Below are 20,046 nucleotides of genomic sequence, written 5' to 3'. Positions count from 1 at the left end.
TCCAGCAGGGATCCAGATTTATGCAACACAAATATAGTTTTCTTATCAGGGGCAACAGGGATATCCAATTTTCTGATTCAGTGCAAAAAAAGCAAAGGGCACACCCCAAAAAGCAAACTAAAACAAAACAAAAAGCTTCGACAACCTATCAAGTTGATGTCTTATTCATAGTTTTTGAATAGTATAGAATATATATTTTAATAGATTATTGGCAATAGTTTCTAAAGAGGATTTCTATCGTTTTGTGATTGTTTTCTAATAGGTTTTAGATTGTTCCTCCGTAATTATGCAGAAGTCCGTAATTACAGTTGCATTTTTTTCCGAACTACACCAACATTTTCTCGACCCTCTTCGTCACCTAATAAAACCCCATCGATAGCTTTACAACAGGTGGCCGTCGATAGTTTCTCGATATTCCACTATAAACTATCACTACAATACTATCGATAGCAGTATCAATAGTTTTAGATAGTCTACTATCGATAGCACTATCGATAGTTTTTTTTACCATCGATAGCTAAATTTGGCTTCCACTATTGATAGTATAGATAGTACCAGACTTGTACACGTTACTGAAAAATAGTAAGGAATTACATTTACAATTACTCAAGGCTAAATTGTAATTTATTACAATTACAATTACCCTCCATAAAAGTAACTGACCGTTACCCCAAAAAGTAATCCGTTACTTTCGTGGCATTACTTTAAGATTATTTTTCTGAAGTAAGAAATAAAGGGAAGAGGGTTATTCAAGTTCCTATTGTTGCAACCTGTTCCATTTATTGACCTTGAGTATTTTGAGCAACAGCTGTTGCTCAAAATACTCAAGGTCAATAAATGGCTCTCGAAAGTCTCGTCAGACGTTTTGCGTTATTTCTTACTCAATATGTCGACTGCTATGCTGAACACCATTTGAACTGAGGCGCTGGATGGGGGTGCCATGTTGTTCCTCACGAATGCTTCATGCTCTGCATTGAGCTTTTTCAGCGAAGCAATGGAAGTACTATTTACCTCGAATGTAGAGCAAAGCTTCGTCGTTGCAGCCGTTGCCTGCTATTCGAGAGATTTAATAGATCGTTCCGATACCTCCGATAACGGTACCCGATAACAATATGATGCATGCGCAAAGACGGCGGTGAAGTATCGGATATCGTTATCAGAGTCATTGGACCGATCTACTAAAATTCTCAATTGTCTAAATCGCGAAACTGGGGAAGTAATCATAGATCTAGCCAAGAGTATAATAAAAATTGATTTATGCTGATCTTACTATGCCAACATATATTGCCAGACAATAGCAAAACATAGTTGTAGCAGTAAGGTGATAATTAAATAATAAATAAGGTTTGACTCGATATTCTTCTTTCTTTGGTTTTGAACAGTTCGACGTTGGTGAATAAAAAAATGTTTCCAGTATATAAGTGATGAAAGAAAAAGAAGGACAGTCATAACAGCAATTGATTAGAACGTCGGTTAAAACAAGGAAATGTAAACGCGCGTTTGCCGTGTATACCGTTACTGGTGCCGTTCAAAAACGCACGAAGCACGAACCGACTGCAGTTTACTCCGGTGCTCTTCAGGTAGACGTCCACTGATGCCACGGGCAGCAAAGGGTAGAGTACTCAGTAAGCCGCGCTATGACCCCACTCACAAGTTTCACTTTCTCCTCAAGCCCAATATATGAAGTCTACATCAGCCACCTTATGTTTTACTAGTAAAAGTATCTGCTTGAGATAAGATGCGTCCTGCTGGGGCTAAACAAAAAGAGGAAAGGAAGACTATTACCATTTCCCAAGTGCTCGCAAAAAGCTGACTCAAAAAAGGGTGACTGAGATGCAGATGACCTCGCTGGAATTCACAGATAAAGTGATCCAACCATAGAAGTTGGGCTACAAAAAAGTAAGTAGCTTTTAAAAAGGGTCAAATAATGTGGAAGATGCAGAAAAAAAAAAGCATCCTGTTTTCTGAGAGAAGAGGATAAGTGTGCAGCAACGAACAAAGATGCTTGTGGCAATAACACCTTCAAATGTTATCACATCTCTTTTAGTGGATTTTAGGGTAGACGAAGCGTTGTCTCGTGTTGTGACATTATGAAAATGGTCGTAGTTACTATAACCGAGAAGGACATTGTTAATTATCTTCAGTGCACTTACCGCCTCGAGCTTCTCGAAGAGGCGCACAATCAATTGGTGTCCTCCTCACCCTGTCTTCGATCGCAAGGAAAAACAAAGGGTCTAAAAAAATCGGATATAACTTAACCCCCCACCCTTTTTTTTTTTTTTTGTAGAAATGTTTATTTGGATTTTTTTTACACTGTTGTTAGGGTCTGAATGAAAAAAAAAATCAGGGGCTTGTTGTTGCAAAGAAAAGGCTTTGCGGAACTGGAGAGTGCCAAGCCTCCATTTGCGCTGGTCACGGCGCTCAACTTTACAAAAATGAAAAAAAAAAAGAACCGTTATTTAGGAGGGGGGGGGGGGGGGGTTGGTTCTGGAAAAAATGTAACGGATTACAAGGAATCCGTTACGTAAAAAATGTAAGGGAATTACTTTAAAATTACTCGAGAAAATTTGTAATTATTCCGTTACTAAATTACTGATAAATGTAAGGGATTACAAGTAATCTCGTTACTTGTAACGGATTACGTACAAGTCTGGATAGTACTACCGATAGTTTTGCATCACTACGCCTTACTCAATGGAGCGACTCCACATTGCAGCTCGACCTATGAGAAGAAATTTACTTATAGCTGGAAAAGCCGAGGAAGTTTTTTCCAAAGGATTAGGCACGCTTAAATGTTCGAAAGCAAAGATTAAAAAAAGAGTGAATCTCAAGTTCCTCAAAGCTCGCACCATTCCGTTCGTGCTACGGGACAAGGTAGCTAAGGAACTGCGACGAGTCCAACGTGACAGAATCGTACGTCCCGTAAGAACGTTGGACTGAGCACCCATTGTACCTGTATCGAAGCAACGCAAGAATCTGCTAGGATTTCAAGGTCATCGTGAATCCTGGATCCATTCTTGTAAAGTACCCGGTTCCTAGATTAGAAATTCTATAGACCAGAATTTCGGGAGGCAATAAGTTCATCAAACTTGACCCAAAGGATGTATACGAATGGTTGCAACTGAAGTCCCGAAAGCTTGTCACCATCAATACAGTATAGACCACTTACAACGTAACCGCTTATAGTGCAGGACCGGGTATAACGCGGATTTTTTCAACCCCCGGTTCGCCTCATAAAGAACTCCATGTAATTACATGCCGCTTAAAATGCAGGCGCACGAAGAGAAATACCGGTTATAGTGCGGTTTCTGGAACAGCCCGCCGACTGCGCCGACCGACTGGCGCAGCGAGCAGGCTTCCCTGTGCGACACTAGATAACGGCGCTAGCTGCAAGCGGCACTTGCGGGGGCAAGGAGGTTGCTCGAAGAAGCGGGGAGAAGCAAAAAAAGAGGCTTCAGTTGCCATAGCGGCGGAGGGACGCACGCACGTGTCGTTCACGACGAAAGGCGTTGGAACGAGCCCAACCAGCCCAACTTCCCCCCGCTGCGTTGGAAACAACCGCAACAACAGACCAATCGCAGGTCGAGAACTGGTCGCGCGCATTGCATGCCGGTCGCGAGCCGGCTTCTTCTATCCGCAAACAGTGCGTCGGTGATGATCGTCGACGTAGACGACGTGGTGGAAGCCCATCGTTCTGCGTAAAAGCGCTATCCTTGACTGTGAATTTTCGCTGTGTGTCGCTGTGATAACCCAGCACATACTAGAAGGGAAGTGCCACCTACTCGTGCGGCGATGTCGTGGCGGCACTCTCAAGGCAGGAGAAACGCCCGTGTCGTTGTTTGTTTACCTCGACTACAGTGGTGCTTTCTAAGCATTTGTGTCCTCGAACATCACCCGGATTTCTTATTTGAGCATTTCATGCGTGTGCTCAAGTTGAAGGTATTACTGGCGCGTACCGTATAAAGGATGCGAATTTTCACGCGTTTTCATTACCGGAGAAAAGTGATTAGGGTTAGCAATCCTGAACGCTTGCAACGTCCGTCCGCAACCCGCGACGCCGTTAAAAGGCTGCGCCAGGCAAAAGTCACTCATTTCATTCAAAATGTGTGACACACTTGAGAGAGAAGTGTACTAGTCCATTGAACTAGACTTTCCTCAAACTAAGCTTTATTTTTCATCTAACATAAAATAAATTGTTTTATAAAGGTAAGTTGTCTCAAGGCATGTATTTTGGCCTGAAAAATCTATGTTTTGGTTATAGCGCGGAACCACTTATAGTGTGGATTTTCGCGACTCCCGCGACTTACGTTATATGCGGTCTACACTGTACTATTCCGAAAGGTCTATCGTAATAGTGGGTCTTTTCGGGACTGAGCGCCGCATCATGACCATACGCGCGCACGTCGGTTGTTTTAGAACAATTGTCACCGTCGTTGGTCGCCGTCACCACTATCAACAAAGTGGGCGACCGAGCACGCCTCCCGGCTCAAGACGAGCGGATCGCCACGAAGCATGATAATAAAGGCGGCCAACGCGATTGCAAGGGGCGGTGCCGGGGCAAAACGGCCCACTGGACAAGAAGCAGTCAAGGGGAAACGGCACCAAGGGCGAGTCGAACCGAGAAGCATGGTTCTCGCAGACCACTCCTACCGGGCTGTCTTTTCTCTAACCTCATTCTTTCATCACTCAACTACATACAGTATAGACCACTTACAACGTAACCGCTTATAGTGCAGGACCGGGTATAACGCGGTTTTTTTAAACCACCGGTTCGCCTCCCATAGAACTCCATGTAATTACATACCGCTTAAAATGCAGGCGCGCGAAGGGAAATACCGGTTATAGTGCGGTTTTTGGCAGAGCCCGCCGACCGTGCCGACGACCGGAGCAGCGAGCTCGCTTCCCTGTGCGACAGTAGATAACGGCGCTGACGGCGCGATCCGCACGCTGCACTAGCGGGGCAAGGATGTTGCTCGAAAAAGCGGGCAGAAGCGAAGAGAGAGGCTTCAGTTGCCTTAGCGACGGAGGGACGCACGCACGTGTCGTTCACGTGCGTGCGTCCCTCCGCTGCGTTGGAAACAAAGAAACGACAGACCAATCGCAGGTCGAGGAGAAGTGTTCGCGCGCGTTGCATGCTCTCTCCTTTCCCCCCCAACCTCTCTTACAACGCTTCTCCTCCTCCTCCTCCTCCTCTCCGGTCGCGGGCCGGCTGGGCCGGCTGCTTCTATCCGTAAACATGGCGTCGGTTGTGATCGTCGTCGTAGACGGCGTTCATCTCATCGTTCCGCGTAAAAGCGCTATCCTTGACTGTGAATTTTCGTTGTGTGTCGCTGTGATAACCCAGCACGTAGTACTAGAAGGGAAGATCCACCTACTCGTGTGGCGATGTCGTGGCGGCGCTCTCAAGACGGCAGAAACGCCCGTGTCGTCGTGTTTGTTTACTTCGACTACAGTGGTGATTTCTAAGCATTTGTGTCCTCGAACATCGCCCGGATTTCTTATTTGGCGCATTTCATGCGTGTGCTCAAGTTCAAGGTATTATTGGCGCGTACCGTATGAAGGATACGAATTTTCACGCGTTTTCATCTCCGGAGAAAAGTGATTAGGGTTAGCAATCCTGAACGCTCGCAACGTCCGTCCGCAACCCGCGACGCTGTTAAAAGGCTGCGCCAGGCAAAAGCCGCTCATTTCTTTCAAAATGTGTGACACACTTGAGACAGAACTGTACTAGCCTGGTGAAATAAAGACTTTCCTCAAACTAAGCTTTATTTTTCATCTAACATAAAAATAAATACTTTTACAAAGGTAAGTTGTTTCATGGCATGTATTTTGGCCTGAAAAATTGATGTTTTGGTTATAGCGCGGTACCGCTTATAGTGCGGATTTTCGCGACTCCCGAGACATACGTTATATGCGGTCTACACTGTATTAAAGACGCTTTTGCGTTCCGTTTTTTGTACGAGTGTCATGCCTCATCGGCATAAGAAGGTTGAACAAACCACAGACCAGACTACTGCTCGGAATGTGTTCTGCGATCTTCCAAAAAGAGGTGGAAAACCTGGTGCAGGACAGGACCCATGTCGTCATGCATTTCAACAATATTCTGGTAAAGACCAAGACCACCTACAGAATCTGAAACAAATATTTCTGCATCTAAAGGAAGCAGCCCTCAAACTCAAGTTCAAGAGATGTACAATGCTCGATGAAACGAACCGGTAAAGCGCGTTTCCCTGCGCGGATACAGTGACTCTAGTGATCAGCCGCTCCTTCTGCGGTACCGGTGCTCGTGGCTCTCGGCGTCATTCACGCTTCCACCAGAGCCTGTGGGGGCTCCCTAGCACCCGCCCTTGCTGAGCGACTCGGCTGTATTCCGCTCGCTTATTATGGCAATAGAAGCTCGCGTTTATCGGGAGAAAACTGCGGGTGACAGTGCAGGACCGATCTCCGCTCCCTATCACCGTTCTCGGCCGTTCGCTCGCTCCCGGAGCAAGAGCCTCCCCATAATCCTCCCCGTTCCGAAACGTGATGCGACCTCCCTTTACGTGGCCGAACGAATGCGCATTCGCCGTCTCGGTCCACCACCACCTCGCAAAACGAACGAGATGTGCTTCCCTAGCGTGTTACGCCGTCTACACGACCGCGCTGTATGCTACAACTAGAATCGATGTGAATTAGTCTCATTCGTGTAAAAGCGGCTACCGAGTGCAAATGGCGGAAGAAACAACCGACGAGGAGAGGAGGCGCGGCAGACGCGAGCACTCACCGGCCTTGGCAACCCTGAGGGCGGCGTTGCGGGCTTCCGTGAGGCTCGAGTCCCTGTGGAGGAGGGACACCCCCCCGAAGCTGCTGGCCTTGGTCACGGGGGGCGCCGCCAGGCCCCCCTTGGTGAGCAGCGAGTAGGCCTTGGGCGCTCCAGCCAAGGGCTCCCCCTGCACGGCCACCGGACCCGTCAGCGACCCCCGAATCCCGCAAAGATTCACACTTACGGGCTGGCGTGCAAACGAGTGCACAAGAGAAGGCATTGCTGTTCGGAAGCCTCATTTGACAATAGGTAATGCAAAAACAATACAGGGTGTTTCACCAGCCTCTGCTGCGTCACGACGCAGCAGAGGCTGGTTTCACTATATCTCCACGGGGCACGGTGCCGTCGGGGCCGAGATGCACTCCGATAGCAAACCGAAACTTAAAAACCCGTTGAGTTTGTGCCGTTTTTCAGAAAGCCGTAAAATGCTTTGCATGCCTTCTATTGTTCTGCAATTTGTTGATTTAGTGTTTTTGGATGATGCTGAGCAATTTTTTAAATGAAACCATGCCCTTAAACACAATATTAAAAAAGTTAATTACACAAAAATAATTAAGTCTAATTATCTCAGACTTTAATAATTTTCCTAAATAGGCCCCTGGCCCAGGACCAAAACGACGCAAGTCTATTTTTGTTGCGACGCATAGTTTTCACAATATCAAATTTGTCCACCTTTCGTGAAACACCCTGTACATACGGGATGTCAGACTTGAATTCCGACAAATTTATTTAAACGAAGCCGCAAAAGGTTTACTATGTGAGCGAGTTATATGGCAGGGGGGGCATAACACGAAGGGTTAATCGTCGCAATAAGTTGCGTAATCAACCCAAATTTGTTCATCAACTTTTTTATTAACGAAAATAGACTTATAGTTTCAATTAGAAGCTCGATGAGCATCATCTAAAACCTCCGTCAATTTTAAAAGGATGTGGAGCACGTGGTAAGCGCGAGGGTGTGCTAAACTTTCCACTTGGGCAACAGATGCTACGCCAGAGGTCGGCATTTTAGGCCGCCCTCACTTACCCTCACAGCCACACTCACCTTCAGCCCCTCACTCACCCTCACAGCCACACTCACCTTCAGCTCCTCACTCACCCTCACTGAACCTCACGCAGTCATGGCCTTCACGCCACTCACACACTCACGGCCCTCACTCATGAATTTTCCTGGTTCAGAAACTCACTCACCCTCACCTGCAAACATGAGGGTGAGGGGGGCCCTCATGAATGAGGTTGGCCGAGGCATGCGCTACACTTGGTGTTCCAAAAACACAGATAAAATGTTATCAATTGCGTTTTCGGATTGCCGGGGTTGCACTCGTTGCAGGAGTGGAAAGTTTAGCACACCCCCGTGCTTACCACACCCTCCAAATCCTTCTCAAATTGACTGAGTTAGGTTTTAGATGATGCTGACCAAGTTCCTAACTGAAACCATATGTTTATTTTCATTACTTAAAAAGCTAAATACCATATTTTAGTTCATTATTTGACTTACTGCAATGATTAGCCCCCTGTAATAAGTCTCCCTGGCCGTATAAGTCTCCTGCACAGAGCACGCTAACCCATTCGCTAACAAGCCGGCGAATCGCCGGGCATGCCATCAGGGGCCATATTGCCAAGGCCGGCGATTTGCCGGTCTGCATGAATTTCTGTTTTAAACAGCCATTCATACATGGCGAGCTATGTAGACTTGGGGTAGTGTAGTTAGATACATTGCCAACAGATGGCAAAGGTCGTTCTGTTCGTTTGAGCTTGTTCTTTTGTCTGTAGTCTGCCCGCTTGGAGAAGATGGCAGCGTCCAGTGTATGGTGTGGTCTTTCTGACGATGAAAACATAGATATCCTCTTCAACAGCTATGATGACCGGACGTGTGGCGAGGATAGTGAGTTTTCGGAGCCTTCTGTGAACAACGGGAGCAGTTCCGACAGCAGTTCTCAGTCCGTATCACGACAAGAACGCACTGGTTGTGCAACGCCTAAGCGACCGAGGATGGAGTGCTTCAAGATCTTCTATACGAGAAAGAATCCGCAAGGGCCTATCGATTTAAAGATTTGAACGAACCACTTAACCAAGTAAATAAACATGTTCCTTTGTTTTCTGCACTGAGTTTTACTGTAAAAGCTTATTATACAAGCCAAACAGTCACGCCTAGTGTGGCCCTGTTTTAGGGGAAAAACATGCGGTACGGACGGCCCGGTAGTGTGCGACGGGCGTGGTAGCGAAGGGGTTAATGTATCTTTTGTGTTTTTTTTTTTGTTTTTTTTTAAATCTGTTTGAATTAAAGAGCAATTCCGATCAATATTTTTTTTAATTTGGGATTATAACTGTTTTTAGCTAAAGCAATGTCCCTGAATTACAAGGTATGATTTTTTTCTTCTCAATATTGTGCATACTGCAGTTTTATAAATATCAGGGGTCAAAGTTTGGTTTCAGGCGTCTACAACAAAATCGAAACTATCTGCTAGAGGGATGGCAACACTGATCATCAGCCATATGGCCGCGATGTGACTTCACCATGGCACTGCGGCATGCAGTACAACCAATCAACAGCTGCTCCACCACGATGTGACGTGACAAGGGTGCTGCGCGAGTGTTCCTCGACTAAAAGCTAATCCACTTGCCGCCAACTAAAGAGCAGCTGGTCGCATCTTTAAAATCGGTTTTAGTGGAGGCGGCTTCACTTTATTGTAAAATTTTGGGCTGTGATCATATTTCGTGCCACTAAAGCGATATCAGTCTTTTTTTTTTTTTTTTTTTAACTGCGATTGCCCTTTAAAATCAAACACCCTGTTTATGGAGAACAGCAGCTTCCCGTCTTTAAGGGTGCAGCCTAAACGAGACACTTTGCAATGCAGGGCACAGCTCCCATCAACTTCGGGTAGACAACATTTGCTGCGATTAAAGGGCAGAAAATGACCTGCAACGCCACCCCAACGAGTGTCCCTTACCTATCTCTGCTGTTTAACCACAACGACTCCACTTCATTCCGGTTGTTTCGGCGAGCCGAGTAATGTGCCGCCTTTCGAGACACGCCAGTGGGAACTCTAACAACCGTACACAGCAAACAATCTGGTCACCTGGTAAGGTTCTTAATTGAGCTAGGAAAAACAATATTCGTAAAAATTGGGAGCAACCACATAAAACACTTAAAGATACACTTAAAACATACACTCGAGGGTAATAACTAAAGAAAGGAAACTGCGAGGTAAAATTTCCCAGAACAAATCAAACGCATAACCTACTCCCCAAAGTTAGCGACACCCGTAAAAACGCGAATGCTCAGGTGCCGTCGCGTCGCTCCGCGAGGCTCCCATTTTCACCGACGGCAACTAACTGAGCAAGGTTTGCCCGCACGCATTGGCCATACTCGAGAGGCGATTGGACGACGTCGTGCCTTGTGCAGTCTCTCTCCCCCCCCCCAAAGAAAGAGAAGGGAAGAGAAAAGCCAAGCAGATAGAGAGAGGACCTGGGGGTCTGGCCCCGAGGGCACCGCCAGCCTGGCTCCCTGGAGCAGGTGGCGCCTGCGCTCCGACGAGTCCGAGTCGGTGCTGCTCCAGGGGCGGGTGTCCCCCCCGCTCCACCGGAGCTCCTCCTGGCTGCTCCGGCTCGGAGGGGAGTCGCCCACGCCCTCCTGCAGTGCACCCGCAAGCCCCCGAAGACGGGCAGCAGAGAGAGAGAGAGAGAGAGAGAGGGGGGGGGGGGGGAGGGAGAGCACAGCTCGCCTTAGCCACGCCAGCTCCGCACCTGCTGCTGCGGGTTCCATCGCAGTGCTCCCCGTGTCCCACTAGAGCGCCGTTCTCGTACAAGAGTTTGCGGAACCGTCGGGGTCCCCGAAGGCTTTGACCGTCGGTCGAGCCAAACAATAAAACTTTCCTTTTATCGATGATGACCATCCCAGGAATGTGTGAGTAGTGATATTTCACTTCAAAGTGGATATAAAGCAAATAGTTTCTTTGTTCAAATAATTTCTAACCAAATCGAATATTTTTGAAGCGAAGCGAAGAGTTTGCAACTGTCAATATGTTAGTGATATGATAAAAAAAAAAAAACCTTAAAACTAGGAAATAAAAAGGAACACAACAAAATCTGAAGGGTTCTTTACCATGATCAGTTACCAGCTGGCCCCGCATAATCACTCGTATATCAATACAGTCACGTCTCATTAACATGGACACTTACGTTGCCCCTGAAACACCGTCCATAATTGGAATCGTCCACAATGTGAATCGCCTACAACAGTGAATCAAGGTCAAGATCCCAAGCAATGAACGAGAAGCGTGGCCACAAAAGACACATCTTTTTTAGGTAAAAAAAAAAGCCGAGACTCATTCACACAGACAGTTTGGTGTTAGCTATTAAAAATGCAATCCACAATAGATTTGAGAAAGTAGACTCGTTGAACTTATTTTCATTGCTACTTTTGTTCCAGCCTCGGTGAGTGAACTAGTATAGACCTTTCCTGCTTACTCTCGCCCCCGACCACCAAGTAGGCATATCTGGTATGAGCGACGAAAAAATATTAAAACGTTTCAACCTGCAAATAGTAAAACAAATAGAGGGGAGACAAAATTTTTCGCCCATACTGGAAGTGACGTATTTCAAGATGGCGGCGCCCTAGTGAAAAAGGTCTATAGAGTATGTACTGCATACTGTTTTCGTTAGCTTTATTAATTCAGAATTAAGGTACATTTTGCAGAGCTCCAAACTTCGAAATACTCGGAAAATATTCAAAGTTGCCAAATGGCCCCATTGGATTCAAAGCTGAAATCGAGTAAGACATTATTCACTTCGACCTCCCTTGTCCCGACGCTAAATAAACCGAACCGAGCGTGCCAAGCGAGTGGGGTCGATCATTCTTCATTTCAGAAGTTCCAAGTTGGTTTGAAACGCATTTAGTGTCCCTCATTCATCCTTTTGTCATTGTAATCGTTTGAGACTGCCTCCCAGTGGATGGAGTAATCCATCACTACTGCCGATCCATAAGGGCTCATCAGTGGCCGAAAAGCACGGCACCAGAGTGACAGACGCACAACCGACACCGAGAAACCGGTGCAGGATACGTATGCAGGTACCTCGATAGGCTCTCGGTCTCTCCATGCTCGTAAGCAAGCGTGAGCGACTGTGAGCCTTGTCGGCTGTTCCCGTCTATCACTTTAGTGGGACTCGGACATTACGGATAAATCTCGGCTGTCCAACTGTTTCCCTTTTCGGCGATTCCGGCACAATGCCAGTCACGACACTACCGGTCCCGCCGGCGTTTCTTCGGTGTGGAAGAAAAATGCCTTCGACTCGAGGGTGGAGTGGCGAGTCGTGCGAGCCACGCACCTGGCTGCGTAACAATGCTGCGCTCCCTGCATCTCAACGTGTTAGTAGTGGCCTCGGGGCCTGCCAAACTTTCCGTCGAAATGAGCTCCCCGAAAGAGATCTAACTGCTCGGTTGAGTTTCTCTCAAACATCCCATATATGCACCTATAGCATCGGGGCTAGCAGGCAAGCTTTTCCAGACTTCATTCCAGGCATACGATTGGGACATAGCCAAGCAATGCAAAAGGAAGTGGACGAGCTTAGGCGAGGAAATTTGGTCACAGTAGTGTGGGGCGACATTTCTAGAAGCTACTACGTGAAATTTCATCCCATGCTCTCCATCTACTAAGAAAAGCGGAGGTGCTGCAAAGAAAATCTACTGTTGCAAGAAGACATTTGCACTACAAAAAAAAAAAAAAAAAAAAAAACGTGAGGGTGGTTTTATTTTAAATCGAACACGCTTGTCGAGTGGGTCTTTCGATTTTTTTTTTTAAATATATGTAATTGCCCCATTTCTGGAAAGAACAAAACCGCTTTTCAAAATTTAAAAAAAAAAAATATTTTGCTTCACAAAAAGTTATTGAGTGGAGCAGGGTGAAAATCTGTTTTTACTCCGTGATTTTTCTACCCAGTTCTGTACGCTAGTATGAATACGGGAAGCATACAAAACTCGGTAATTTTTTGTGCTCTTGTATGTTATTTGGACTATTTTGTAGTTCAAAGAAAAATACTTTTGTAGTTTAGTTTATTGAGGTAAAAAATGCCAAACATCGTCTCTTTGACAATCCGGTGACATGTTCAGAGCCTTGTAGCTCATGAGTGATTATATTTGTAACTTATTAAATACTATGCGGGTGTAGCCCTATGAATGGGCTATCGACGGGCATAAGTTTTGTTTATTTTATTTTCACTGAATTTTTTATATAAAATTTGAAATATCGTCGAAAATGAAATTAACCAATATTTTGAACTCACTTTATCAAAAAAAGGCCATTTTTTATTTCGTTAAATTTTTTTATTATTGCTGCCGATCATATGAACTTTCAATTGGCTTGATGCGGTTTCCCCCTTTTCTCGTTGTATCTTCTCAAGAAGTGATCGAAATCGCTCCCACGTGACAATGCGGTGACAACTTCAGAGCCTTGTAACTCATGAGTTATTATATTTGTCGCTTACCAAATACTATGGAAGTGTAGCCCTATACATGGAATATCGATAGGAATAAGTTTAGTTTATTTTATTTTCACTGAATTTTTTATATAAAATTTGAAATATCGTCGAAAATGAAATTAATTGATATTTTGAACCCACCTTATCCAAAAAGGCCATTTATTATTTTGTTCAATTTTTTTTATTATTATTGCTGCCAATCATATGAAATTTCAATTGGCTTGATGAGATTTTCCCTTTTTATTGTTGTATCTTCTCAAGAAGTGATCGAAATCGCTCCCACGTTCTCAGAACAGCCAAACGCAGTTTCCGCAGGTCGGCTTCGCTGCAAAGACTATACTGCTTATTTGTGTGTTCAAATGCAGCGGGTAAATTAATTTCGATTGAGAACACTCGTGCTTGGCTACATTGTATTTTATTAATTTTTAATGATGGCAACTGACATTCCTTAGTCTGATATTTAGCGGTGCAGCGGATGTTCCATTATCCGATGTTTAAAGCCAGGGCACAAAGGGCGGAGAAAACGGAACGAGCTCTTCATGTAGCCAGACCGGGGTCATATACCTGTTTGTGCTATACACAGCTTGTAAGGCACGTACAGCACGCCCGGCGCTTCGCGCTATAGGCCCATCTTCGTTACACCCAGGAAGCATCCGGCACGGGCGCCAATCTATGATGTGTCATGTCGCGTGCGATCAAATGACCATGTAATCGCCTGTTCTTTATTGACAGCGTGTATATCAAAAATATGTAATATCACATGCCCCTCTTTAAGAAGGAAAAGTGGTTTGTAGAAAAAAAGTGAGGAAAACGGACTGAGTTTACATGAAACGAAGACAATTTTTTTACAGAACACAAACACCAATTGTCGAAAAATAGTCACTTTTATTAATTAACGCTAATATATTTAGGATGCACTTATAAAACAATATGTCGTTGTGCTTTAGATTGTCCAGTTCACGAGCAACGCAATATTGGAACTTTTTGACAACGGCATCGGCTTGCCTGTGGAGACGATCGAGCGCGGGGGCGAGCTCAACCTTGTATTGCAGCGGTCGGATGCACCCGAGAAGTTCAACAGCGTGGTAAGTCGAGACAGACAGAACGAAAACTGGAGCCAAAGCGAGAACCTGAGACGGTGGCCCTTCTGTTTGAACGAGTGTGTTCAGTCAAAAATAAAAGTGTTGGGTTTTGTTCAAGACTGGATCGATATCTCTGATGCCAACAAGCAAGGATTCCCACATGCACAGAAGGCAGCGAAAGCAGTCACTTAATGTCTCTGTACACTTTTAGTTTCTCCACTTCGTCGCACCGAGCTTAATGCAAAGATTGTACAGGTATATGACCCCGGTCTGGCTAAATGAAGAGCTCGTTCCGTTTTCTCCGCCCTTTGTGCCCTGGCTTTAAACGTCGGATAATGGAACATCCGCTGCACCGCTAAATATCAGGCTAAGGAATGTCAGTTGCCATTATTAAAAATTAATAAAATACAATGTAGCCAAGCACGAGTGTTCTCAATCGAAATTAATTTACCCGCTGCATTTGAACACACAAAGAAGCACTATAGTCTTTGCCGCGAAGCCGACCTGCGGAAACTGCGTTTGGCCGTTCAGAGAGCGTGGGAGCGATTTCGATCACTTCTTGAGAAGATACAACAATAAAAAGGGAAAATCTCATCAAGCCAATTGAAAGTTCATATGATCGGCAGCAATAATAAAAAAAAATTGAACGAAATAATAAATGGCCTTTTTGGATAAAGTGGGTTCAAAATATCAATTAATTTCATTTTCGACGATATTTCAAATTTTATATTAAAAAATTCAGTGAAAATAAAATAAACAAAACTTATGCCCGTCGATAGCCCATGTATAGGGCTACACCTGCATAGTATTTAATAAGTTACAAATATAATAACTCATGAGCTACAAGGCTCTGAAGATGTCACCGGATTGTCAAAGAGGCGATGTTTGGCATTTTTTATCTCAATAAACAAAACTACAAAAGTATATTCCTTTGAACAAAAAAATAGTCGAGATAACATACAAGATCACAAAAAAATACTGTGAGTTTTGTATCCTTCCCGTGTTCATACCAGCGTACAGAACTGGGTAGAAAAATCATGGAGTAAAAAACAGATTTTCACCCTGCTCCACTCAATAATTCTTTGTGAAGCGAAATATTTTTTTTAAAAATCTTGAAAAGCGGTATTGTTCTTTCCAGAAATGGGGCAATTGCATATAGTTTTTAGAAAAAAATCGAAAGACCCACCCTGACAAGCGTGTTCGATTTCAAATGAAACCACCCTTGAAAGAACAAGTGGTTCAAACAGCCAGACATTACACGGTTAAGGAAAGATGCAACTCGGAGACACTTTCTTTTTGATATTCGCTCTAAAATAATAAAACCTTAGCTACTCATAAAGACCGGTTTTCTCTTTTCAAAACGATTTTATTAGTTGTAAAGTAGCTTCTAAAATTTTGTGTTCAGAGGCAAAAACAACTACATAAAGCAAGTATTTTCGAGCACAAATTTAGGCACACTCATTTCTTAAAATTAGCACGGTGCAATAGTTAATTTTGCTTCTTATGAAGTGTAGAGTGCAAGTAACTAGTCAAAACTGCGCAATTTTTAAATTTAGAAGAAAAAATGAAGAAGTCATAAAGCCTCATTTTTAGAAGCACTTTAGAGGTTATTTAAAATTAGCAAATATATAATTATGATATTGTAATTCCAAATAGTTACCTGCACTCTACGTGTCCTCAAGATAATGCATAACAAATTTCACTACATAGGGAAGACTTTAAGTACAGATAGTTGAGTGGAAACTGAGAAGACAACCTAAAGTTAGAAAACGAGAAAAATGCAATGCAAATTTCAAAAGACGAGTGTCCAGGAATCGTCCAGAGTCACTAGAACCACCCCTTCCCGTACACCGCGACTTTTCAGGCCCCTCTCGCGCCACGTGCCATCCGACACCGTCGCATTAGCGGCTCCTCCCACGTCAGCATTTCGGTCTTAGCGAGATTTTGGCTGGCAGTTTTTGTGGCAGCGGCATAAACTTCCTCGCGATGGTCAAGTCTCGCACTGGGGCCGAGAATCGCGCCGAAGCGTGGAAGTTTCCGATTTTCAAGATGATGGACGGCAAAACTTGAGCGAGCTTCACTTGTCCTAGATTCGTTTTGCGCTTACATCTCCATCTGGCGCAGCACGTTCTGACGTAAACGTCGAGGGAAAGAAGCCCACCTGAGGCACTCGCTTTTCTCTAACTGTAGTTGGAAGGACGGGGACAATCCCTCGCGTTTCCTATCTGCACTCGTGACAAGATGGGCAGATTGCTTCGCTCAGAAGTATCGTCAGCACACCCGTGTCGCGCACCAATGAACTTGCAGAGCCGTTGGCACCTCTTACGCAAATGTTTTCGAAGAACCCCCTCTTCTTTTCTAAAGCGGTGACACACGTGAACAGAGCACTGGTTGCATCGGAACAGTCGCCATTGCCGTGGTTAGGCTCAGCATGCCGTGGCAAACGTTCCTCAGCTGGCATTCTCCGCTCGCCTTTGCACCGCCTTTCTTAAAACTGGCGCTTGCTTCGGTTTTTTCAAACGTAAAAATCGAGCTTTTAGCGTTGTCTGCCACAAATCAAACCGAAAAAGAAAAAAAAAGAAAAGGGTCGTCGTTTTGAGCAAAACTTTCTCTAAGATGGCCGACATTCGAGTAAACTCGCAGTGTTTCGAGGCGCTGCAAGTTAGACAAGCATTTTACTAATTTCTTGCTGAATTAAAAAAAAAAAAAAAAACTGCGTACCTATGAAAATTATAAAGAATTACCTAAAAATAAAAAAAGTGAAATTTCCCAAATGAACTTGATTTTTAACTCGCATCTCCCCTCAATAAAAGCTCTCGTGCTTTCATGTTTTGTTACTGCCTAGTTTTTCTTAGGGAATGGATTAGGGAGCGTTGTTAAGCAGCAAGTGCACGCTCTACCATAGCCTCCTCCGTACTCACAAAGCCTGGCAGTTCGACGACGGAGCCATGGAGTGCCCGGCTGCAGATTTGGAGCGGAAGGATCTGGTAGCACAGAACATTTCTCGGGGAGCCTGTAGTCAGTGCACAGCTTTTGCAGCGGCGAGGACCCGAAACATGGTATTCAAACCCAAGAAAAGAAGCGATAGCCCGAGGAATGCGTGAAGCACGAGCAGACATTCCATCGCTCAGGACAGGTGTGTTTCGGCATCTCGCCGCACCGGGGCGCCCGTTACATGGCTCTTGTCTGCTACCTTTTCACTTTTGGCGGCCACGTCTCGTGGCAATCTGCCAGGCTTTGTCAGTATATAGGAAGCTATGGCTCTGCACATTTCTCTCGCATCACACAATTCCACTACTCCTTCAAAAGCATTTTTCGGAAATGCACAACACAGAAGGGACAAGTGCGGAGCCCAGGAAAATTTCTCGAGAAAACCCTGAAAAGGCTAAAGCAACCACGCGCAGAACAAGCCGCATCGGCGCTTCCCAAACCCCCTCCCCGGAGTGCAAGGAGTGCAGCTCACGTCCTGGTTGAAGATGCGTGCCCGGGCTTTCTCGTACTCTTCCTCTCGCTCCTCGATCGACTTGCTCCTCCTCGAGTCCGTCGACGACTGCCGTTCGGGGCTCTGCGGGGGCAGCCGGGCGCCACACTCACCACGCTGGGCCAACACCGGGCCGACATGGCACCCGCCGCAACTACAGTCCCCGGAGTGCGACTTCGACCAGAGTGTTTAGCGTCCCGTCCATCAAAAGCGGACCTCGAGCGGAAACGAACGACGTCGCAAAGGCTGGCGGATCACGTTGCCGGCAGGGAAAATCCCGAGGGGAGGAACGAGAGCGACAGAAGAGAGGAGAAAGAAAGCAAACTGAAGGTTATACTCCGTTTCACGATAACTTGTCGAACTGTGGAGACTGCAGCACCCGCGACCCAATAAGAGCATCGGAGCAAGTCACGGGAAACCACTCCATGGTCAAGGCCACAAAGGCCTCACTACTGCCACAGCAACAGCGCCGTCCATGAGAAAAAGTAGCGCTTGGTTTCGTCTTCTTTTGACGGTAATTAAACTCGAGTGTTTCCATATTTACTGAAAATATATAAAACAAGACAGGAATAAATATTGACGAATTTATGAGTTTCAAGTATATTTGAACCAAAAGAGTGATGCCAGATAAGTCTCCGGTCCCGACATGTTTCTCCTTGTAGCGCCTTGGCCGTAGGCGATCGCAGTTGTATAATCGACTGCTTCGGCTTCAAACATTGCCTGGCATCAGCACCTGCTACAGATTAGCGGGTAAATTGAGCCTATATTCGTCTCATGAACTGTTCCCGGAGAGCTTGCTGTTCTAGCGGACGGCAACGTTGCGGCAGTGGACGTTCATCTGAAGTTGGTTGATTTTGCAGCAGACGACAGCCGGTTCCTTGGTGCAGAGACACACACGCTCCCGTGAGTTGGTGCCATGTGCCTCGCTCCGATGCTCTTATTGGATTGCGGCCGCCGTAGGCTCCACAGTTCACCAAGTTATCGTAAAACGGAGGATAGGCGCGTTTGTTTTGCCGCAACGGGTTCAAGTTGCTCGAGTGCTTGTAAACTTTATTTTTATACAATGTGTGATTCTGGTGTTTCCCCGTAAAGTAAGCCAGAAAAGAGGGAGATGATGACCTTACGGGTGATGTTTTGCCGCTTCTTGGCGTACATTAAGGTTTCGGCAGTGATACGAGACCATCGGGACCGCGAACAGGGACCGCCAATGTCCGCGTCTATGCCCTGCCTTTTCCAAGCAGCTCCAATGAGCAAGGCCTTTCCTTTGAGGTTTTTATATTAACCCTACGGTTGCCACATGTCGAGATTCTAACAGTTGGTGCTGGAAGTCCCGGTAAAAAGCACGAGCAAACGCAACCGTCGTCACAGAGTTCCAACTCTTGGCTTCCAAAGCTGCCGCAGACTGTCCAGTTGGAGTGATCCGCAGCAGACCGGGCATCTGCTACGTCCAACACCGCCGGTGCAACACCGCAGGGATCACAAGCCGGCAATAGCGCGACACGTCTACGACGTCGTTGAGTGAAAATCGAGGGACCACTTTTTTGGACGCGGTAAACACGCTGGTCGAAGACGCCTTCCATGCACTGGCATGCAAGTGTGTACAATCACGAGACAAGGCGCTCGTGCCGCAGTCTCTCCGTTCAGCATAAGGTCGGTCTCACCACAACTTCCGCGTCTCTCGCTTTCTCGTCGGGTCTGGTTGGCCACGGAAGGTGACGTACGGGAACAGTCCGGGAGAGAAAAGAAAGGAGATGTCGAGAAGGTTCACTAAATGAAAAAAGGGTCTGCACGGCGCCCCGCACAAGCGATGTTGAAGGTCCGTGGCCAAACTAATCCGCCGAGAAAGCGACACGCGCGACGCGGTCGAGGGCGGTGGCCGGATTGATTTTATGCAGATCCGGGAAGCTACGGCATGAGCCCACGATACTGGTGCGTCTGCCAGTGGACGCGCGGCAAGGGCTGCGAAGCTCCGACGTAACAAAGTATAAAATATGCATGCTACAGTAGCTCTAGAAAAACATGTGCGAATCTACACTCCCTGCTCCGAGACTTCTCTTAAAATTGTGTACCATGTCTGAAATGTGTCTTTCGTTGGTATTTTCAACGTCCTATGCCACCCGTTCCCTCAAGCGTTCTAACAAAGAGAAGCCCGGTTGCAGAGTGCCGAATGCACGAAGGAATTCGTGGACCGCCACCGGTGTCACAAT

At 45.9% G+C, this 20,046-nt stretch overlaps 1 protein-coding gene across 3 annotated transcripts in view; it reads right to left on the bottom strand.

Moving 5' to 3' along the window:
- LOC8031822 (cAMP-regulated phosphoprotein 21) overlaps positions 1-20,046 on the bottom strand; it is a 112,570-nt gene that overhangs the window by 69,246 nt on the left and 23,278 nt on the right. For all 3 annotated transcript variants that reach the window (XM_040210372.2, XM_040210374.2, XM_040210373.3), the window contains 2 exons: positions 17,822-17,923; positions 6,764-6,929 (listed from right to left, as the gene is read on the bottom strand). In XM_040210372.2, the coding sequence (XP_040066306.2) occupies positions 6,764-6,929; positions 17,822-17,923 (268 nt within the window). The remainder of the gene's footprint in view (positions 1-6,763; positions 6,930-17,821; positions 17,924-20,046) is intronic.

Source organism: Ixodes scapularis, unplaced genomic scaffold, assembly GCF_016920785.2.
Source record: "Ixodes scapularis isolate PalLabHiFi unplaced genomic scaffold, ASM1692078v2 PGA_scaffold0__279_contigs__length_252992795, whole genome shotgun sequence".
Taxonomy (NCBI): Eukaryota; Metazoa; Arthropoda; class Arachnida; order Ixodida; family Ixodidae; genus Ixodes; species Ixodes scapularis.
Note: the sequence above shows the minus strand (reverse complement) of the source record. Positions and strands in the feature narration are given on the sequence as shown.